General features: G+C 41.3%; 1 protein-coding gene across 1 annotated transcript in view; it reads right to left on the bottom strand.

The window, feature by feature from the left end:
* MICAL2 (microtubule associated monooxygenase, calponin and LIM domain containing 2) overlaps window positions 1-24,330 on the bottom strand; it is a 192,836-nt gene that overhangs the window by 4,767 nt on the left and 163,739 nt on the right. The window contains exons 32-35 of the mRNA XM_054026154.1: window positions 18,773-18,867; window positions 14,484-14,576; window positions 11,673-11,766; window positions 3,357-3,456 (exon numbers count right to left, since the gene is read on the bottom strand). Coding sequence (XP_053882129.1) covers window positions 3,357-3,456; window positions 11,673-11,766; window positions 14,484-14,576; window positions 18,773-18,867 — 382 coding nt within the window. The remainder of the gene's footprint in view (window positions 1-3,356; window positions 3,457-11,672; window positions 11,767-14,483; window positions 14,577-18,772; window positions 18,868-24,330) is intronic.

Below are 24,330 nucleotides of genomic sequence, written 5' to 3'. Positions count from 1 at the left end.
AGAACAAAAGGGCAAATAAGAAATAAACATTTATACAGAGCCTTAAATTCTAAACCTTGTGATCAGGGTCTAGTGGTTGGAGGTTTTCCCAACACAGTAGTACGTGGCCAGCTGCACAATGTTGGCAGTCCATCACTGATGACGATATTGTTGCAATTCTCATCTGTGGCTACCCTTATAACTCTGAAGTCCAAACCTTGATGCACAGAGTCAGCTGCACTGAGATCATGGGAAGACTATCTATGATGTTTGATGATGCCACTATGTAGCACCTTTCATGTGAGACTTGGAGATGATTTAGTCAATCCTGCTCAAACCTGTTACATCCTGATTTTGTCAGAGACCGCCAGTGAGTCCTGTTCTGAGCCATCTGCTCAAGTTCTTTGAGACTGATGCCAGCCCACTCGAGACTGCTCCTCAGGTTATCTGTGAAGTGCTTATACTTCTTTCTTCTGTCCTTTGTGGCTTGGTTGGAGACACAGACAAAGAACAAGTTGAACAGCACAGGAGCAAATATGCAGCCTTGCTTTGCTCCATTCGAGATTTAAATGCATCAGAAGAGTCACCATTGAAGAGCACTTGCACTGTCATGTAATTGTGGAACAGATGGATGATTTGTATGAACCTTTTTGGGCAGCCCTGTTTATGTAGAATAGCCAATAGACCCTCTCTGACTGTATCAAAAGCTTTGGTCAAGTCGATGAAGAATGCATACAGGTCCATGTTCTGCTTGAAACATTTTTCCAGGACCTGCCTTATGACAAAAATCATGTCCATTGTATGACGACCTGGTCTGAAACCACACTTCAGCTTCTGGCAGATTCTCCTCAGATATGTTTGCAACGAGTCTGTTCAGAAGAATGTGAGCTAGTATCTCCCCTGCTGTTCAAAGGAAGGAAATGCTTCTGTAGTTTTCAGTCAGCCAGATTTGTTGCCTTTGTTTTTGAACAGGGATACAATAATATCATCTTTCAAGTCTTGTGGCATTTCGTCTTCCTCCAAATGCTACTCAAGGTATCGTGAAACATCTTGATAGCCTTTGGGCCTGCTACTTTGTACACTTTGGAATACCATCCTTTTCAGAGCCTTGCCAGAGTCCAATTGCTTGATGGTTTTCATGACCTCTTCAACTGTTGGAAGGAGGTCGAGATCCTCTGATGGATTTCTTGGGTAATTGGTCAAGGATACGCTGATCAAAGTGGATGGTCTATTGAGTAGACTATTGAAGTGTTCAGCCCATCTCTGCATGATTTCCCTCCTTGTCTTTGAGGAAGGTTGTGCCACCTGCCAACTTCAGGAGAGCTGTGCCAGATTTAGATGGTCCATAGACTGCTTTCAGAGAGTCAAAGAACATCTTTGTATTGTTTGTATCTGCGTAATGCTAAACTTGTTCAGGTTTCCTTTCCATCATTCATCCTCCATACTCCTCACTTCAAACTGGGCCTTGCTCTGTAGGTCAGGGGTGGGCAAACTCTTTGGCCTGAGGGCCGCATCGGGTTTCGGAAATTGTATGGAGGGCCAGTTAGAGGAGGCTGTGCCTCCCCAAACAGCCAGGAGTGGCCCGGCCCCCACCCCCTATCCTCCCCTGCTTCTTGCCCCCTGATGGCCCCCCCGGGACCCCACCCCATCCAACCACCCCTTTTCCCTGTCTCCTGACCGCCCCTGGAGCCCCTGCCCCCGCTGCCCCATCCAACCCCCCCTCTCCTTCCTGACTGCTCCCCAGGAACCCTTGCCCCCATTCAACCCGCCTGTTCCCTGCCCTCTGACTGCCCCGACCCCTATCCATACCCCCACCCCCTACCACCACCCCAAACTCCCCTGCCCTCTATTCCCTCCCCCCCCGTTCCCCACCTCCTTACCGCGCTGCCTGGAGCGCTGGTGGCGCTAGAGCCACGCTGCCCAGAGCACCAGGACAGGCAACCACGCCGCCTGGCTGGAGCCAGCCACACCACTGCACAGCACAGAGCACCGAGTCAGGCTGGGCCCGCTCTGCAGCAGTGCTGCCCAAGGAACTCACAGCCCCGCCTCCCAGAGTGTTGCACTGGTGGTGGGGTGAGCTGAGGCTATGGGGGAGGGAGAACAACAGGGGAGAGGCCGGGGGCTAGCCTCCCGGGGCAGGAGCTCGGGGGCCGGGCAGGAGGGTCCCACGGGCCGGATGTGGACCACAGGCTGTTTGCCCACATCTGCTCTAGGTACTTAAATCTATCTTTCTTTGAGATGTAAGTGAGATCATTCTGCCATTCAACAAACACTTTCTGCTGGTCACTTAGGAGTTTGGAAATGTCCTTGTTGTTCTCATTGAACCAGTCCTGGTGTTTGTGGCCAGCTGCACAATATGGAACTGATAAATGCCAACCATCTACCTGCTGCTAGAGCAGAACCCAAGGATTAAGAGATGCCATCTAGACCTACAGTGCACCACCCATCTAGCCCAAGCAGTAGGGGTAGGAAGCAGCTGAGAGTCACTTGACTCTGACTTGGCAGGCATATATGGTACAAACATTTGTGGGAGCGAAGGTGCACATTTTTAAGACAATGACCAAAGTACTGATGGATCCAAACTCTGTTTTAATCCACCCCAGATTTTGACACCACTCACTCTGCCTCTGTATTCTAGTCCTAGAGCAGAATGAATAACTGAATTTTTAGTCTGGTGGCCAAACCAAAATATCTGGGGAAAAAATTAATTTCAGGTCAACCCAAAATGGAAATGGTTCAGCTTTTTCAGCATTCTTTTCCCCCCAACAGAAACTATTTGCCAGATTTGGCCAAAATTCAGAAATAGTTTCATTTGACCTGAAACTGCATTTTTTGATGAGTAAACTATTTATCCAAAACATTTCACCCAGCTCTACTCACAAATGAGTTTAATCTTTCCTCTCATTTCCTTGTGTTGCCCAGTAAAAGCAGATATACGGTATGTTAGAAATCTCCCTCCACTCCCCACTCATTAGGTGCCTTGACCAATTTGTTTTCCAGTGGATTAAATGCCTGGGAGGTCATTAGGCCCATTAGTGCATCCACAAATAGTGCTATGTAATAGACCTATAGGATCAAAACCACTGTACCACTGGGGAGTTCAAGTGCAAATCTGTGTTTGGAATAGAATGTAGCTTTGGGTCCATTTATTCTAACACACTTCCAACTCCAGGAAACAGTAATGCAAGAAGGAGAAGCGTGGACTCTCTCTGTGTGCTAATGGCAATATGCTATGCAAGACGCAAAGTGGCAATTTAGCTCAATAATGAGAGCCACATGTATCAAGAGGAAAATCCTATGCCTGGGACCTAAAATGAGTCCACTTCCCCACCCCCCACATCTTTACTACTGATGGCAAACTGTGTTTTCTTACTTACATGATCAAGAGCTCAGACTCATAACGCACTAATTTATTCTTCTCCAGGACCAGCTCAAACCATTCATGTAACAGCTGAGTTTCATCCTGTGTGCCTGAATCTGATTGAGATATAAAAAATAAATGTGTTATATTGGATTTCCCTCTCCATGATCAAACTGCTTTGAAGCCACTTTAAATGATCCTTGTTTGTATGGCTAGATGTGTACCATGTAGAACCTTTGTGATGTGATATTTCTGTCACTAGTTTTCCAAGGTACCCGATATACAGTTTATTGTTATAGTTTATTGTAGTTAAGGATAAACTGAATTTTAGGCTAGAATAAATACAAGAAAAGAATCCCACTTCCATCTTGAAAATTAGCAGGCTTTTTTTTTGTTTTTAAAATATTTGTCTACTCCTTTTTGAAATGGTTGGTATTAATCGCTCCTTATTCTGGCATAAATAATTCATTTTTTTTATGTTAACACAGCACCTGATTTATCTATTTTAGGTGGATACTTCCATCAGAAAGATCAGACTTAAGGGTGGGCAAGGCTGGCATATGTCAACTGGTCCTTCTTCCTGGTGGTACCCTCACTCTTAATCAAAGTCCCTACCAAAAGGGCCCCCAGCTCATTTGCCATCTGACATTTGTCTTTAAATCTGCATCTGTGAAATAAATGTTTTGACTGATTAGAAAAGCTGCACTATAGAAAGTCCCTTATTATTATTAATATTATTTGTACTGTAGTAGTGTCTCAAGTCCAGGATGCCATTGTGCTAGGTGCCGTAGAGTCAGATAACAAAGAGATGGCCCCTGCCCCAAAGAACTCAGACTATAAACAATTAGTGGATACAACTATTCTATAAAGAACAGATTCCCTAAGATGAAAGCATTCCTTCACTGAGTGCCAATATTGCCGCACAAGAAGAGATGGCAATGGATAACTGGCCTTTTCAAGCTGTCATTCAGGGTATGTTGGTGAAACTTTGTTTTAAGACCTGGAATAGCCCATCATCTCATAAACGTAGGGCTCAAAGGGACTCGAGAGGCCATCTAGTCCAGCCCCCAGTGCTGAATTAGGACCAAGTATACCGAGACCATCCCTGACAGGTGTTTGTCTAACCTGTTCTTAAAAACCTCCAATGGCAGGGATTCCACAACCCCTTTGGGCACCTATTCCAGTGCTTAACTATCCTTATAGTTTAAATTTTTTTTTCTAATATCTAATCTACATCTCCCTTGCTGCAGATTAAACCAATTACTCCTTGTCCTACCTTCAGTGGACTTGGAGAACAATTGATCATGGTCCTCTTTATTGTAGCTTTAAATATAGTTGAAGCCTGTTTTCAGATTCCACCCCTCCCCCCGTTGTCTTTTCTCAAGATTCAACATGCCCAGCTTTTTTAACCTTTCCTCATAGATAGATTTTTATAAACCTTATATCATTTTTGTTGTTCATTTCTGGACTCCAATTTGTCCATATCTTTCTTAAAGTGTGGCACCCAGAACTAGACACAGTACCTCAGCTGAAGCCTCACCAGTGCTGAGTAGAGTGGGACAATTACCTTTTATGTTTTCCATCAAACACATTTGTTAACATACTCCAGAACGATGTTAGTTTTTTTTTTTCCAACTGCATGACACTGGTGACTCGTATTCAATTTGTGATCCACTACAACCCCCTGATCTTTTTCAGCAGTACAACTGTCTAGCCAGTTATTCTACACTTTGTAGTTGTGCATATATTTTCTTCCTAAGTGTAGTAGTTTGTACTTGTCCTTATTAAATTGCATCTTGTTGATTTCAGACAAATTCTCCAATTTATCAAGATAATTTTGAATTCTAATCCTGTCCTCCAAAGTATTTGCAACCCCTCCCAGCTTGGTGTCATCTGCAAATTTTTCAAGTACCCTTTCCACTCCATTATCCAAGTAATTAATGAAAATATTGAACAGTACTGGCCCCAGGACAGATCCTGGTAGGAGCCAACTAGATACGTCCTGCCAGTTTGACACCGAGCCACCAATAGATAAATACTCTATTCATAATCATCTATCCTTTCAATGTTCTGTTAGAAGTAGGTACTCCTCACAACAGTAGGATCCCACCGGTCATTAATACATATGGCTAAATTTTCAAAAGAGGATGCAGTGCACTGAGGAAGCCCCCTACATGGATGAATCTAAAATGGATGCTTGTGTACCATACCCATTTACCTCTTGATGCAGGTTGTTTGTACCTTTGAAAATTTGGCTATAAAATTAACACACTCGTCCCTTAAACTGATTGTTTGGTATTTTACCAACCATTTCCCAGCCAGACCTGTCAAAAAAAAAAATCTCTAGGCCCAAGAGGCTTTCCAAAGATCTGAGCCCCCTTGATCTATACACATCTCTTTCCCCCTTTCTAGCTTGCCCTTCTGCCCAATTTTCCAGTTTCTTCTTTGCTAAATGAAAGAAAGAGTTATCCTGCCTAAGATGACCTTGGGGGAGGAGGGGAAGCGCTTTTAGATTTTAAATATTTAGGGATAGTTAAATACGCTGTAATATGGCTCCCATTGTTACTAACTACAGTAGTACTGAGGAAGCTGGAAACTTGTCTCCATAATGTCTGTCACGTCCATACTGCAGTGCACTTCCCTTTCGGCGTGTACAGTGAACAATAATAAATAATAATAATAATGATAGGTAGGATATAGAGGTCTTAATTTACTTCAGGATTGTCCCAACTTTGAGGGACAATTCCAATGTCCAGCCAGTTCCACCAATGTCAGGATTCTGTCTGCATTTCAGTAGAATCCCAGGACATCTGATCTCTCTGGCTACTGTCAACATAGTGATACCACTGTGTTGAAATCCTCCAGAGCAGTGCCTTCATCAGTCATGAAGCAGCAACTCCTCCTCTCCTGCAGTACACTATGCATTTCAGCTCTGTGCATCTTGCTCCTGGATGAAGAGCTGAGAGAACCACTCACTGAACTGCTCAGAGGCACAAAGAGATGAGCTGTCCACGAGTTCAGCAGCTCCCAACCCAGAGAATGGCAGTTGGCTCTTCAATCTGCTGCTTCCCTGGGAGGGCAGTAGGAGAAGAATAGAACTGGAAAGGAGTATGGGACAGAAAAAGTGTGTGTGTGTGGGGGGGGGGGGGCAGGTGAGAGAGAGAGAGACTCAGCGGTAAAGGAATGAAGCTGTGATTTCCAAAAATTTTTTTAGGTTAAGCAACTACCTCTTTGTTTGCTAATATAACTCATGCTAACACAGGGTGGCTTTTTGTCCCCTTCTAGTGGCTGGACTGCTACTGCCTCTAACTAATGGACTTGGGCCTTTAGTTCAAGCAATTAGGGACGCATGTTTTTAGAGGTTCCTGGGTCAGACCTCACAGAGGCGATCTGTCAAGGGTGTCATTAAACTAGGTTAGAAATTGAGGCAAGGAGTAGAGAACAACCTGAGAAAAGGAATAAGTATAGATAATCCAGAAGGAGAAAGACAGAGGTAACACACCTAATGGACCAGGAGCAGCAGCACAAGAGATAATGGCATTGTCTCCCGCTTTTTCAATTTGAAAATATGATGAAGCTAAATTTGTGTACTTATAGAAATCTGCCATCTTGGTTAGGCATTATCATTCCCGAAAGCCAAAGCTGTCTAACTGGAATAGCAAGGTACAGGTATATGATGTCTAGAGCTGTGTGGAGAAAGGTAATTCAGTTTCCTGGAGGATTTTGATATTTTGAAATATGGATTCATTCTAGTTTGGAATGGAACCAAATAATTCAAAATTCTCCACAAAAGGCAATGGAGTCCTGGTTCTGGGGCAGTCTGCCTGGTGGGCTGTCCTGGTGTCATGGACTCTGGCAGCCCTTGGGGTCCCCGACTCTGAGGCAGTCTGGCAGGCAGGATACTGAGATGCTGAGCAGGTGAGCTGGCACAAAACGAGGCACAATTCCAGTTCAGCTACTCCTGGGTTCCAGCAGAACTTTGTCAAAGTCAATAGATTTGGATGAATCGGTAAATTCAGACAAAAAATGTTTTGTTGCAATTTTTCCAACCAGCTCTAATGGGGACATGTCTAGTTTAAATGCCTGTATATAGCCGGATTTTATATAGATATAACACACACACACAGCAGAAATGCAGCCAGAATTTAAACCAGACAACACACTAGCAAGAGAATCTGTTTTCACAGATGTGCATATGTACTGCACTTGTGTAAACACTCTGTCCTTCTTCCATCTCCTTCCCAATTTTTGCTATATTCTTATTTTGGAAAAATATTGCTTTTTAAATATTTCCATGCTTATAGTATGAAATATCACTTTCTCCCTCTAATAAAAGATTTGAGTTGTATTTCAACTGAAGTAAGCAAACAGCAATGTGGTTTGCCAAAATGCCTCATTCTAGCAAAAGCACCTACTGTAGCTGTAATAACCGTAGCTAAAGCTTATGCCCAAATAAATCTGTTAATCTTTAAGGTGCCACCAGACTCCTTGTTGTTTTTGTAGATACAGACTAACACGGCTACCCCCTGATACTTGATATGTAGCTTTTTGGTTTGTTCTTTCTCTGTCCTACAGAGTGCCCTCTAGTGTCCTGAAGCTGCATTGCATTTACTCACTGAACTTCTCTATTGATTTATCATTGTTATTAATGCCAATAGTTACTTAACTTGCACGGTTAAGTAACTTCCAAGAACAATACAACAAACTAAGTAATCCCCACAACACCCAAATGAGATAGGGAAGGTCAACTGGATGCCAGTTTATCAAGCCTTGTTGCCTTTTTGCAAAATGTTTTTTGCAAAAGGGTGGCTTTTTATTTATCCAAATCCCTTTCATTTGAGGCTCCATTAGAAATTAAGATGTCCTTTTCTTTTTATTACGTAACAACTTTAAGATGGCCTATTTAAAAACAGCATTTACTAAACATGGCTCTCAAACTTTCTATTTCCTGCCATCTTAGCATCTTTCTGCAGACAAAAGGTTGGAGAATAAGCAGGCTCTTCCTTCAACTTCTTCCACTTGTTCTTTTGGGGGAAAAAAGGTATAAAACTCACATTCCTGTCCACACACACTTTCAAAGGGTCTAATATTTCTGACTCTGTTTACAGTTTTAAATACTTCCCTTTTCCAAAAAGCAGTGCAAACAAACCTTGTGTACGCTATCTATAAAAGCATAAGCCTATAGAAAGCTATTCACTGATATACTGAAATATGGAGAGACTAATGGGGCTTCCTCAGCACGGATTTTATTATTTTTTTTTTTTACTAGCAACCTTCACAACTTGTTTAATTAATGTTTGAGTTATACAAATTTCAATTGAAAATGTGGTTCAAAACCTACATTACTGAATTTTGTTGTGGGCAAAAGATCCCTATAAACCCACACAAATATCACTAAAAAATAAAGCAGCAGTACATTAATGATTTATTATTTGGTATTTAGCACAGAATAAAGTAAATGAAGGGGGGAAACCACCAAAAATTATTCATAGTATTGATTATTTCTAATTTTTCTTTAAATGCATGAATTGTTGTCACTACAATTACGAGATCATCAAAGCCTCATTTTGTTCATCAGTCTTCATGGCAGTTTGTTTCACACCCACGCATGTTCTCTTCTAATTCAGTTCAGTAGCTAATGAATAACTCCCACTAACAAAAGAGCCTTTCATTCCATGCTCACATAATTATTAGAGGAGAGTTGCATAAATGTCACCGAAGACTAGTGTTTGCAGGCCTGTCTCTAAATTCGGTTATTCACAACCTTTGCAGCTCAATATTATTGCTTAACTGTGATCATTTTCTAATTACCTTAATAATACCTATTAAATCACTTGAGCTACATAAGCACAGGCCTACTTAAATACAACTTAACCTAATAAGCACTGGTCATTCATTAAACAATAATGCACATTTTTAAAAGGATGAATGGAATATTATCTGTCTGAATCCTGCACTATTACACAAATGTTATTACAAGCAACAAAGCATTAACATTTTGATGTCTAGTTTGGAGAATTTCAGCCTGAAATTTTACACAATAAGAGGTATTCAAACAGAACAGTCCACACCCCTTTTCCTATCTGCCTGCATCTGTAGCTGGCCACCCACATGAAAACAATCAACAGGGAGAAAAAAATAGCACTCTAATCTTAATGAAAGGAATTAAATTACTAAGGATGAAAAGGGAATGAGGAGCATCAATCTCTTAGCAGATGAGCCTTCTTTAGAAAATGTGATTGTCAAAATAATGGGAACAAGAGGTGGCTCTGGGCCATCCATTCTGGTATTCTGCACGTATCCCTATTTCCCTACAGTTAGAAGAGTTTTGATCTTCCATATTTTCAGAGACCTAGAGAGAAGAGCATAACTTTTTTTTCCCTATAACTAAGGGGATGTCTACATTACAGCTGTTACAACGGCACAGCCATGGCACTGTTGCTGTACCACTCTAGCGCCATAGGGTAGACACTTCCTACGTTGGCAGGAGGGTTTTTCCCCTCCATGTAGATAATCCACCTCTCCGAGAGGAGGTAGTGAAGTTGACAGAGAATTATTCTGTTGATTTAGCCACGTCTGCACAGGGGGTGGGGGAAGGGAGAGGTCTACCCAACTAGGTTGCACAGGGACAAAAATTTTCACAACCCTGCATGACATGGCTAAGTAAGATGATCTACTTTTTAAGTGTAGACCAGGCCTAACACTAAAAACCCTTTGGGGATTCTCCTTTCAAAAAGACAGTGTTTTAAGTTAACAAATGAATTGACATTAGCTTTTTAAATAACATTTTAAATAGATTAGTTCAATCAGTTGTATGGCATTTGTTTTATAAACCAATTGGGTAAATACTGAAGACCTTACAGTTTTTACTTGGGCAAACAACTACTAGAGCCAATTCTTTACTTCAGTGTTTGTGTACTACAGTGATGGAGTTTATTCTCCCCCACAGAGAGAATAAAAATCTCAGTAAGGCACTCAGCATTGGGCCCAGCATGATTTTGCTGCTATTACGGTGGTTTTGTAATACAATACTAAAAAAGTACATAGAAACTTTACCATACTATGCAGCTAAGCATAAAAACAACATTTTCCAAGTGTTGGGTGTTGCATCAAAAAACATCATAGCTCCCTGGCACAAAATCACACTAATGATTTAGGAGTTTTGGCTTGTAACAAGGAATAATATAAAAAGCAGATTTGCAATATGACTTCTGGCTTTTACAGCTAAAATAGCTTTCAAATCTCCTCAGAAGGTAGATTGCATCAGGGCAGCCATTTATGTTCATATTTTATTAAAAACAAAACAAAACAAAAAACCCTTAAGGTTAGATTGGGTCTTGAAATTTCATCCCTTAGAAAAGGGTGGGGTCAAGCTGTGCTGACCACAGGAGGAGCTATGAGAAGAGCTGCATCTCTGAGAGGCACAGTCCCTCTTGTGCTCCTTGCTCTGGGGGGAAGTCGTGTCACCCTTTTCTGAGGTGTAGCTTGCTTCCCCCCTTGCACCCAGCCAGTTGTGCGGGGTCTTCACGCTGGGGAAGGCAGCATTATGGCTCTACTAACTCTCAACTCTTCACTTACACTGTCCACTTTCCCCTTCTCCTCCCCGTCCAATAGTTCATGTAGCAGAAGGGAAAGACATCACGTTAGGCATGGTTAGGGAAATCAGACTAAATGATCTAATGGTTCCTTCTGGTCTTAAAAATCTATGAATCTGCGCCTCACCCTTCTGTGCATGAACTGTAATGTGAATAGTCCTTATGTAGGCATGTAGGGGAGACCTTATACCCTCTAACTCCCCTCCACAGCTGGGTCAGGACTAATTAAAACCTAAACTTTCATTGGAGCAGGGAAAAATCCTAATTATCTCCTGTCCATAAGAAAACAGCATTTCATAGTTCAAGTCTGTCTCACTACACACTGCCCTTTTACATGGCTTGTCTGAGTTATTTCCACAGTTCAGTCACTGACTGCAATCATATTATTGACACACAGAGAGAAGCTGTTAAGGACCTTGTTACTAAGCATAGGCTGCTGGCTTGGTAACGGAGTTACTGGACCTAGAAACATCACTGATTCTGTAGTGTAGATGAAATCAGGCTCAGGATTTTAAACAATGGGAGGGAAGTAGATTCAGCTTCAAGTTCCAATAGTTACAAATTCACAACTGATAACATCTAAAGCTGCTTGGCAAATAGAAAAAAAATAGGTGAATTTTCTCTCATTTATTGTTTCAGGGAAAATTTTCCAACCACCTGTACTTTTAAAACAGTTGTAAAATCTGCTCTGCTTTTAAAGAGGCACCAAATAATCACAAATTTCTTGCCCCATTTACCTGATTCTCCTCGCAGTTCCCTCTCCAGTTTAACACCATTTATCTCTAGGGCCCTCTGTCTTTCCTCCACTTCTTCCAGTTGGCGCTGGATAGCCTGCAGAATTATAAAGATGATAAAAGATAAAAATACAGCTTTAAAATACAGAGAGGAAGGATGGCCCGGTGGTTTGGGCACTAACCTGGGACTTGGGAGACCCACGTTCAGGTCCCGTTACTGTTAGTTTTCCAGTGTGATCTTGAGTAAGTCACTTAGGGCCAGATTTACCATTGATTATATAGGCACCTCACGGGATTTTCGAAAGCACTTTTGAAAAATCTCGCTAGGTGTCTATCTGCATCTTTAAGTGCTCACATACATTTAAAAATCTGGCCCTTCGTCTTGTTGTGCCTCAGTTCCCCATCTGTAAAAATGGGGATAACAGCAGCTCCCTACTTCACAGGGCTGCTGTGAAGGTAAATATATTAAAGATTGTGAGGCATGCAGACACTATGGTAATGGGAGCCATATTGGTACCTAAAATAACTTAAAGGGTTTGTCTACTATTTTGAATTGAGTGGGATAATTCAGCTATTTTTTCTTCTCATATAACCTTTTGATATGGAAAAGAAAAGGGTATATAGCTCCAGAATTCCCTTTAATTGGCACTACACAGGTAACCCTCAGATGAGCTGACCTGATCATACCCTCTAAACATGTCTGTGTTCTAGGTCAACTATTTTCAAAAGCATCCATTGCCCAATCTGACACACCTTTAAAAGGGCCACATTTTGAAAGGGTAGGTACCTAGTATTTCCTTAAATTCAGGCCCTGTGAAGGTATCCGAAGTTAGCCACCCAAAAATCACTGGGCACTTTCTGAAAATGTTTATTACTGTACCACCATAAAATAAGGGAAGACGCTTACAATGTGTCCCCCCCCCCAGGGATTTTGTTTACTTATTTAGTTTCATTTTTGCTATTTCAGTTTTACAAAAAATACATTAAGCACATGTGGATTTTTTCTTTTGTAGTTGCTTTTATTTTGTCATTGATTTCTCAGTAATGATTAATCTAATATTTTCTAAAATGTAAAGAAAATGTAATAGGTTCTATTTAAAATATAGAGAAAAATGTAATAGGTTCAAGCACAAAATATCTGTTCATTTAAAGTACAGTAAATCAGCAGAGGAGACCCATTTAAAAATTCCAGAGATTTCAATTTCACTTCTCGTTATATAGTGTATATATATTTATATTATTATTATACTTAATATATATGCACATGCTAATTACAGGGAAACCCCGCTATAATGCACCCCGCGATAACGCAAATTTGGATATAACGCGATCATAAGCTGGCTCTGGCTGCTCCATGCGCAAAAAAAAAAAAAAAGAAAAGAAAGAGAGAGGCCGGAGTGCCGCCGAAGAAAAAAACAAACAAAATGGAATGTGCCTTCCCCACTGCCTCTTCCCCCCCTACCTCCGCTTCTCCTTTTGGCGAGAAGAGCCGTTCTCCTCCCCAGCTGCTCCTCACTCTTCCTCTGCCCCTTGCACGTCTCCCCTGCTCTCCCCAAGTGTTTCCCTCTCTTGCTGCATGGCTGAGAGCCCCCGCTGCTGGAGCCGCACCCTTTCAGTTCCTGTTACGGGCAGTTCGCAAATGCAAGTCGTTTTCTGCTCAAGAGAAATTGACCAGCTTGAAACTGACTGGCTTGAAATGGTAAACCTCGCTATACTGCGACCCCACATTTATCACGATCAAATTTTTTGGACCCCAATCATTGCGTTATAGTGGGGTTTCACTGTATATATACATATTTACTCCTTGTATTACAGTAACACCTAGAGGCCCCAGTTGAAACGGAGACTGTACGAACATATAGTGAGAGACGGTCCCTGCCTCAAAGAAAGGTATGTCTGAACAGGCAAAAGTGGCCTTTGATGCGCCACAAATTTGTAGGGCCAGATTTTCAAAAAATAATTCAGCACCCAGCAGATCCCATTGAGAACTTCATTTAGGAGCCAAAATGGGAGCTGAGGAATTTTGAAAATTTAGCCTGTAATACCTGAACAATGCAAATTCAGACAGAGAATGCAACTCATATGTACATGTGTTAAAAGAGTTAACTATGACCTTTGATTCTGGCACATTAGCATGACAGATACTTGCAATAGGAGGGGTCAAGTGCACAACTGTATGAGTCACCATGGACAGAATCTACAGTTCCTTCTGCTTTGTCTGGAGAAGAGAGCCTTTACAGAGGGCCATCTTATTGCACAATTAACAAAGGAAGAATTAATATTCCCATTATACAGATAGGGGAACTGAGGCACAGAAAAAAATAATTTGTTTTTCCTAATCCTCTCTAGTGTATAGTAATACGGTAGTATCCTTTTTTATCCTTTCTAAATTAGCAGTTTACTTGCAGGCCCTTTTTGTTTAAATTTCAATGGTCTTTGCAGTCACTCTCTATTGCACTGTATTCCTGAGTTAGGTGTTCATCCTCGTCACCAATTGTTACATCTTTTGCTTTTTATAGGACAATAAAAATAGTATGAAGAAGCTACATGGCCACAGTTGGGTTCCAAATAAATCATCTTTACTAACTATAGATAAACATGCAAGGCTAGCTGCATACATCTTGCTGCTCTGACTGCTTTCCGAGAGCTTCTGCAATATAAAACACAGTAAGCATCACTAGAGGGCTCACAAATTATTTAAAAGGTCAAATATCATCACAGTACATACTACACTCCCATCCCTCATCACCCTCTTTTCTCCCCCACCCACAAAATACCCTTAAGTGTGACACAAGCTCAGTTTTACTTTGTCACCTGGGCTTTATGGAGTCTTTTCAGCTCCTCTTGTTTAACCAGTTGCTTTGTTTCCTTTTCTAGTTTTCTCCTTCTTCTAAGGGTCCTTTTTGCCTACAAGAGTAAGGGGAGAAAAGAAGGTAATCATTACCCTGTACTTAGTCATCTTAGATTTTCATAGACTTTTGCCAGCTGCAAATGTTAAGTAGTTTTTGATTCACTCAGCTAGGTTTATTCTCAGCCATTAAGACATTATCAGAAAGACCCTCACTGCACCCCTAGTTAAGCATTAGCTATTTTTGTCAATGAAGGGAAAATTGAATCAATAGAGCTACACAACTACACGCCTATAACCACACATCTCACAAGAACTTCTGTGAACATCATGGTTACCAGAGAACAGAAAGTACCAGCTTCCTATGAAAAACATGACCTATTTTTTACTGTATCCGACCGTCACTAAATATTCAGTTCCTTTGTGTAAATAATCATTTCTTTGTTAGTTAAAATTTTATATTATATGTACAAATATGCTTTCCAAAAACAACTGGGCTTGATCCCTAGCTAGTGTGGCTTCACTGAAGTCCATGGAGCTATGCCAATTTATACCAGAAGAGGATCTGGCCCTCTGTTTATTAATCAACTCTGATGCAATTCTGAAGTCAGTCATATTATACAACAGCAGTTCACTTTGAGCAGCTTGTAATGTAACAAGATTGATGTAGTCTGAAGCAGTGCAACAATCACGTTAGCATCTGAAACTGGATAATGTTTGTCTTCTCCAAAAGCAGCTTAATTATTGCCATTAAAGAGCATCCTTTTCTTTTCTTTTTTGTCCCCTCTCTTCCCGGTGATAACCAACACCCCTCATTTTTCAAGTTACAGGTATGTTGCAATGGGAACATTTTTATGGACACAAATCACTGACCACTGCAATGCCCTCCAAGAAGTACAAACAAAGCAATTGTTAAAGGGTTCACATAGGGAGTGGCATGCACTGTTTAATCTTGTTCCTCACTTATATGATCTGAAAATGTTTCAAGACCAGTCATGATTTCCCACTCAAGGAAAAAGAAAGACAGGAAATAAGAGAATAATAGACAAGAAAATAGACAGAAGTCTAGAAGCCAGTTCTCTCAGAATGCTACATTTCAGTTTCTCTTCAGTTTGGTCAGTGGAGCATGGCAACATCTTTAAATACGAGGCAAAACTGGTATGTCAACTGTCACAGGGCGCCGACTGAGATGAATTGATACATTTAATAGTGGATGTGACTCAAAATAGGGCAAGAAATGCCAGACCTGAGCCACTGCCACTGGTTTGTGCTATCGTTTGTCATTTACACCGTATTCCACCTGACATAGGTTAGAGCTAGTCTTTGCTCATTCCCGTATGTCCCTTTGTGCCTACCGCTGGTTGAATTCTTGAAACTCATTCCTGTTCAGTTCATGCCTGGATTTGTTTTTTCACCTATATGTTTTCTGTATTTCATTTAATTCCCCATTATATTTTTTTCTAGTTCAGTTCCTTTTTCTGGTTCTTTCTCCTCACACTTTGTGGTTTTTGGTTTTGTTTATTTAAAGGGCTTTATTCTTTGAAGCTTCTGGTTTTTGAGTTTAACAAGATCTGTCTCTGAACCATCACTTACTCATTTTTCTTTTACAAATAACTGATGTCTTCAACACAGAATACCCAGGAAAACTTTGAAACACTGTTATAGCCAATAATTGGTTTAAAAAAAAATTACATAACATTGATGGTAGCGTCAAACATCAAAGTGAGTGGGAAGCAGTTGCTGCATCTCCATTCCACGTAGGTGAGCCAGTGCATGTGGGAGAGCCTCTTCCACCCTGAAAATGTCTCCTAAACTGTCTCTTTGAGACATGTTTGCTGGGGAATTGTAGGTAGGAGCAGTGGGAGGAGCAGCAGTTAAAAGACAAATGTAACGAGAACTGAAGAAAGTGGCCACCCTTTCTACTTTTCAAGTCCTTCCCTCTAAGCCAAGTTTTTGCAAAGTTTAAATTGATATTTCTTGCACATCTTTTGATGCGTTTGGGAGGGAAAGATTGGGGTCAAATGGAACAGATCAGCTTACCCTTTGTTGCATTGGTTTGGAGAGTCCTTCAAAATATTAATCTGCACCTTTGAAAAATACACTAGTGGGTTTGCTGCCTTGCTTCCTCAATGAACCTTTGCCCTTTTTGACACAGACATACCCAGGCCATATTACCTCTGTGTCTGACCATCTTCTCAATATTTCACTGAAGGGGATCAGGGATGGTTTCTGCCAAAAGCTAAGAACTAGCTGATTGTCATGGTTATTGTCAGTGGAGAATGGGAAATAGTTTAAGAGACATGCAAAATGTAGCATATTAAGTTGCAAAACTATTGAAGTGAGACTTGTCACCTGAGGTGAGGTAGGGCCTCATGGCTAACTCAATCAATGCTGAGAACAATGGGCATCCATGGAGACAACACTTGGTCTACTGCCTGGACCAGGTGAAGACCTGAGACAAAGGAACCCCAGGAGAGCTCTCTGAAGAGGGGGCCCCCTGGGCTAAGAGACAATAGCCTGTAACTGCATAAGCGCAGAAGAAATGGCAGCACGTTGTTATCCATTACAGAGAAGAAACTCTGCCTGTCGGTGGGTTTCATGAAAGGATTCCAGTTTTCTGAATTGGACAAGTGCTGCAAGGACTAACCATTGGGTGAGAAATACCTTATTAAAAAGTTACTTTCCTGTCTAATAAGTATAGGCTATAGATTGTGTTTTAGGGTTTTCTTTTATTTGTAACCTTGTGTCTCCAAACTGTTATACTTGCCGTTTTTTGGATTTGTATCTCAAGCTTTGTTAAATAAACTTCAATTTAGTTTCACTATAGACAAGTCTAAGTGCCTTGTGCTAAGGAGACTGTCAAATTGAGGTGAAACCAGTGAATTGGGCTGCACTGCTTCCACAGAGGCAGCAGATAGGAGTACATTGCGGGTGCCCAGAAGATAGGGGACTGGGCACTCCAGTGTAACAAAGTGAGGTGTGTAAACTGCTAGCCTGCAGGAGGAAAAAGTAGGTCTCCTGGAGCCTGGAGCAGAGTGCCTATGTTGCCAGCAGCTAGTGGCTAGGAAGTGTTCCCCTGGTTGGCAGGAGACAGCTCCTTTCTGCTGTGGGCTGGTGGCTGGGATAAACCCTAGACACCTCAGGTAAGCCCGAAAAGTGTCATACCCTTGTATTTCAAAATGTTGTGATTCCTGTGGAAATAGGTTATTGGATTTTGGGCCCTTCAGGTTTTGGTCATTCCAAGCCTGATTTAACCTCAGTTCATCCTTCTGGGTTGCAGCGTGCTACTGCGTGTACAGACCCCGGTCATTGGTGGGCGGGATCGAACCGGGGACCTCTGGAGCTTAGTGCATGAGCCGCTACAGCATAAGCTAAAAGCCAGCAGGCTATTAGCTAAGGCTGTAGAGCAGACTCATTTTGTCTCTCTCTCCCTCTCCCTCCACACCACTAGATGGGACAGAACACCACACCCAGAAGGTGTGTGGGTTACGCTACCAACATTAACTTGTTTAATTTAAAAAACAAAACAACAACTCACAATGCCACCTCCTAATCAAGCAACCTCTTTAGTTAGGCCGTCTACTGATGCTACTTATTGAAGCCCCTCCACTTTCAGAGAAAGAGTAAACAAGTCTCTGATGAGCCATTCAGCCTACAGAATCTCTCTCTGCAAGTAAGAGATGAAGAGCAAAACCTCATTGGTATTTTAGCTTTCTTATTTCCTATTAGATACAGAAACACAGCTAGACCTATCTGAGCCCAGTATTCAGTAGGCATTTTGGGGGTATAATTTTGTGATGGGACTGCATGGCTCATTTAATATTTCTGATTAGAATAAATATAACATTTTCCATGCAATCTGCCTGTAGTTCTTTTTAAATGAAGTGGTGTTTCCCCAAGGGAAATCTGCATCTGTTTGTTTTAATTTTTTCAATGGTTTGTTTGTTGGGCTACATATTAAAACCACTTAAGAAATGCAGCTTCAAAGTGGTTTATGTAAAGCACGTCTGTTATTCAAATTAAATCCATCTCTGTCAAAATTCTTATAACCTGGGGGGCGGTTCTGATAGGTACAAGAAATTCTGGTACCTGTCTTTTGGAAAGAGACCTGATGTGGTTCAATCCATTATATATTACGATACTACGTTTACATGTCAACACCCCCCAAAACTGTTCTATTTTAAAATCAAAATCACACAAATCCTAAGTATAATTCAACAGTAAAAGCTTATTTTTGTTTCTAAATAAAGGTTACCTTGAGTGCTATTGAAGGCTTGTGTTCAAATTCACCATCAGAGGAAGAACAACAACATGTAGTCACTTGTTTTTTGACAGATAGGTGTTCAGAGCCTAAAATGCAAGAACAAAGTGAAGCAGGAAGTATTCTCCCTTGAGACATATGGACATTCACTCTAGCCACTTGCATAATGCACCTGTCCTGAGCTTTATTAGGTTGCACCTAAAGGCAATTTGGAAATTTGGCTGATCATGTTAATTAAATTTTTGGCCACTGTCCAAAGCCTTTGCTGCTTGTTATTTGGAATTCTTTTTTAAACATACCAGTATTATGTATCAATCAATTAATTTCTTAAACGCCATCTATGTAGCATGATGCTCAAAATGTATTCAGAAATGAAATTTGTTATTAAAAAGCATATCTGAAGTTAGCCATATTACTTAAATGATTGTGTAAGGCTCACCATGCGGTGTAATTGAATGCAAAAAGTCTGAGCCAGCTCTTAAACAAATTACCCTTGTGGCTTCTAGCATCTGGCACCCATTTTTACTACATGACATCTGCTCAGTGTAAAATAGCTGGCGTCAGAATGTCTGGTCATATAAAAAAATCACAAATGTAATCAGAAGCAAATGGACTAAGAGAACAAGGTTTTATCACATAGTCTCATGCAACATAAATATTTCATTAATTATGTCTAAACAAATGTCACTTATTTTTCTGTCTTAAGAATATCATCACATCATTGAACTGTTGATTAAAATGCCATAATCAGTCAGGAAAATCCATACATCACAACAATATACTCTGAGGGAAATTCAAAAGATATCATTGGGAAAAACATGCATTCAGGGATACAAATTAATGTATATTTAACTACAACAATTTTATTATGCCCATTTCACCAGAGTCTTGTTCTAGCTGGCTGTTTTGTTCTTCTCAATTTATTTGTTTAATTCATATCTTTATTCTCTTTGTTTAAAGAAATAAAACTGCTCCAGGAACATCTGTCTCCACACTTCAACCTGCTGCAGGTTAATGATTAACATCTGCAGTGGACTGCATTTTGGGAGTACACACAATTTAAAGTGATCAATGACTTCTTGCTTAGCATTTGCCAGGTAACTGTTGATTTGCTATAATCCAGTATATGAATGCAAGTTTTATTTGGAATATGATCACTTCCCATTCCCCTCTGTGTAAGTTTCCCTTCCTTTTCTCATTTGTTTCACTGTGAATCCAAACCCTTCAAAAGCAGATGTAATTTCTGTCTCGAAAAAGACTTTAAAATTGGAGTCACTGAAACATGTTCATTCCAGAAAAGTAAGTAAATGGTAGCAAGCACAACAATAGAGGGCCAAATTCTGCTCGCAATAAGGCCAGGTCTACACTACCACTTAGGCTGGCAAAACTTATGTTGCTCAGGGTGTGAAAAAAACACCGCCCCTCAGAGCAACAAAAAAGTTACCCCGGCCTAAGTGGCAGTGTGCAAAATGCTATGTCGGTGGAAGAGCTGCTCCCGCAGCTCATTGGGGGTGGTTTAATTATATCGATGGGAGAGCTCTCAGCTGTGCTGCTGTAAGCTCTCTAGTGTAGACATAGCCTCAGTTACATCAACATTAATCATGGAATAACTCCGTTGACTTCACACCAAACCACTGACCTTAATGAAGTTGCAGGCTTAGAAAGGTTTAATTGAGAGCAGAATGGGTCCTCATAAGATTTCTAGGAGCTACACAGGTCAAGAAAAACAGTTACTCATAAAAAGAGGAGCTGTCTAGACTCAAGAAGCCACTTTACAGTTAGCATTCTGAAAGACACAGGGCCACATCTCCAAGTGTGCCTGAGCTGTACTCTATGTATGGAACAATGTGGAGCTTTCCACTCCTCACCCTATCTTTAGAGAAAAGGACAGGGTACAAGTCAGAGTGGCTCTAACTTGCACCTGCTAGAATAGCCCTTTAGGGACTGATCAGCTGATCATGATTGCCAGTGTACAGAAAGGTCATGCCTACCTCGGCATGTCCAGAACACTGTAGGGCCAGCAGTAGATGGTGTACAGCCAGTTTTGCCAGCTTTATGTTATCCAGGGAAATTCTCTAAGACAGCCTTCACACTGTCAGAATAGGTAAAAAGGAATGAATTAGAGGCTGGGTTCTGGCTTGCAGTCTCGTTTCTTTTGATGGTTTAACTCATTCAAATATCATCTCTCACTTGATTTTGTTTTTCCTCTGTTCTTTACCAAATATCTCCAGCATCTTTCTTCTGATCACACTGTCATTGAAATAAAATTTCATAAAATGCAAATTTTTAAACTTTACAGAATTTTCTGGTGGGGTTGGCAACACAATCAATTACATGCTCCCTTTCTTCTTTCTTCAGTGGGAATAAATTATTGCCTTCCTCTGTCCTCCTCTCTGAGTTACATCAATAATTAAAAAGTGTTACAAGGTCTAGAGGATAAACAGCCTTCTGTGATACAAAAGCACCTGTCTCCTTCTCAAGGGACTCCGACTTGGGAGTTGTTTGCCTTTTTGGAACAGAGGCAGTGTCATTCACTTCCCTAAGGGTTTAGGACAAGGGCCATCACCAGAGGATGAAGAAGTCAGTGTCCTTACATAAAATGGATTAATAGTATAGTCCCAACATTGCCTGTCATCTTATGTATTCTGGAATGTCAGGCATCTGTCTCTTATTCTGCTTGGGAAATCAATTTAGATGGTCTGTAAAAAGTCCAGTCTTTCAAGGGACATTGTATAAGCATTGTTAGAAGACACCAAGCAACTAAGTGACAACTAGCAATGCCCCTTCATGGAAAAGTTCTTGATCAGGGCTTCTGAAGGCAGAAAGGTATTTAGGCCAAATAAAAATACTCAATCACAATTAGTGGTGATAATGTGTTTAATATGTGATCCTGTGCACAATGAAAAATATTGAGCATTTCTATAGTTTGTGGTATTTATGAATATCCCCATTTTACAAATGGAGGCACGTAGAATGACTTGCCCAAATGTGATGGGGTATGTAAAGCCCACATTGGGGAGCAAGGGGTTAAGGAACAGCTCTGGGCCCAGGCATCTCTGCCCAGCCACTCCTGCAAAGCCTGCACAAACTGGAAGCAAAAAAGGGGAGCAGAGCAGTTCAGAGGCAGGCAGCAAAAGGGAGCAGGTGGCTGCTCGGAGGGGAAAGTACTGCCCAGGAGCTCATTGCCTAAGACCTGACAACACAGACCTGTGCAAACCCACCAAGTAGAGGTAAGTGACTGAGTGTGGGGGTCAGAGCCTTGATTGAAATGATTTACTCTGGGAAGCTAAACGGAGACTGGAGTAGGAAGTGGTCTAGGGTATGGGGGGCAGCAGCTTAGCATCCCATGGTGTTGGATGTAGCTGCCAACATTGGGCCCTAGAACAGACTCTGGTGGAGACGACGGACTCAGTCTCCCCTACCCACTCAAAGAGGATGTTACGACACCAGGAGTCTTCACTTAGGTGAGAAACCAGCAGGTCTGTGTCCCTTCCCCACCCCCCATTAGCCACTGGGGGGAAGCGGCCTGGACAGTGAGGCACCCCGGAAGGGGAACTGAACTACAGAGCTGTAGCCAGGAAGCCCCAAGAGGGCGAAGACATTGTCTCCAGGGAGGGAGCCCTGGGGTGCTGCTTTATCCCAGAGGAGGGACAATCAGAGAGAGAGTGCGTGTGTGCAGGCATGCGCACTCAGCCAAAGGGGCACTCACGAGGGGTGAGTGCACTCTGTTACATCCATGAATACCCTTTGCTACCTTAGGGACTTACAAATGAGCCCTGTGTGAGGTAAAAATGTCTTGTTTCAGTGTAATGGGTGCAGTGGGTAGGAAAGAATCTGACAGAAAGCTTTCTTGCCTCAGGGGTCTATTAAGTAACTTTGCTTATAATAAGGACTGTCCCTGCAGCAAGGAATGTTCCAATAGTCATACCAAAGGCTAGTTTGAATAGGAAGAATTCTAAGAGTTTACACTAAGGGCTTGATTGTGAGAGGTGCAGACAAGCAATTCTCATACTGGTTACCTGATGTGTAAAAGCTACGCAAGTTCAAAAGCTATTCACTGGTGTAGCACTGGAGATAAGATTTCCAAAGAATACTGGGATACTTGGTATATTCATTTGTATGCAAGGACCCAGACTGCTCCTTCAGCTCCATTGCTATGTCAGAATAGTTCCTCAGTAGTGCTGGAGCACTGAGAACACACTGAAAGATCTCAGTGCTTGTGAGCCCACTACGGGTGAAATTCACTGCTATGCAGAGGACAAGTACAAAGCCTCTGAACCCCCTGACTCCCACTTAAGCTTTATTTTAGGAATTAAAGGGACCTTCAATGGTCACAGGCCTTAGGGTGAAACTGATTCTGCACGGAGGGGCCATCCCAAGCATAAAGTTATTTTTTTCTTGTATTTTAAAAGAATATTTTGGAGGATTTTCCTTATTTCTAGCCTTGGTTCTTGCTTTCCATGAGTAAGAGATGATCGAAGACCAAATCCTGACTTCAGTGTGATTCAGCACCTGTCAGAATTTAGCCCTTTGCTGGACCTATTTAAACACTGGATCAGTTTTAACAAAATAAAGCGGGTTTGGATCAAAATGTATTTTATGGATTCAATAAGTTTATATTTCAAAGTTAGTTAAATCATAATGTACTTCCAAGGAGTACACATGAAATGCAAAGAGAATTTCGATGTGTCAAAAGCAAAACTGTCTTTCAAGAAGGGCCAACTCCCAATATTTATTGCTATGTTGAGACCACATCCAGTCAATACATAGCACTGTAGCTATAGTCTCTCTTTCCTGTCCTGGTATTAAAGAAACTTCATATCACTTCTGAGGCCATAACTGGAACGTTTACATTGCTATAGTCTTGTACATTTTGGAAGACTCAGTCTTCTTGTAAAATCTTGATTTTAGACTCAGTGTGTTAAGGCAGGGGATAACATGTGGACAAGAACAATAATAAAGGGGAACTGAGAAAAGTTGGGGTTGTTTATATTGCAAGTTTCCCTAAACAGGCACTCCAGATCATGGTCTTGGTGCAATAATGTCAGAACTTTCCCATATCCTTCCCTCATGCTATTATTTCTCCCAATCGAAACGGTGTCTGCTCAGTCATTTTGCTTCTAAGCACAGTGGGAAGAGGATGGAAGCTTAACCAAAACTAACAATGTAAGTGAATGTGCTGCAGTAGCCTGAGAGAAATGCAGCTAACCCAACTTCCAAAATACTAACATCATCAAGTTCCCAAGCTGCTCAACTTTCCCTGGCCTTAGTGACAACAGATTCAAACCTACAGCTGAACCTTTGTCTCTTTGAACAGCAGTGAAATGCAATGTCACCATCAAGTTTCTGGATCCTAATGAGGCCATTATTACAAGCACAATTAATTTTTAAATAAAAACACTGATTTGTTTAACTGTACTTCCATTTTTCACATCAATTTCTCTGATCCATGCATGTAAGTTCAGAGTCATTTCTCACACTGGATATGTTTAAATCAGTTATAACAGCATGTTTTAATGATGTAACATTTCAGCATTCACAGATTTGTTCCT

Source organism: Malaclemys terrapin, chromosome 4, assembly GCF_027887155.1.
Source record: "Malaclemys terrapin pileata isolate rMalTer1 chromosome 4, rMalTer1.hap1, whole genome shotgun sequence".
In the NCBI taxonomy this organism is placed as follows: Eukaryota; Metazoa; Chordata; order Testudines; family Emydidae; genus Malaclemys; species Malaclemys terrapin.
The sequence above is the reverse complement of the archived record's forward strand: the minus strand, read 5'-3'. Positions and strand labels throughout refer to the sequence as shown.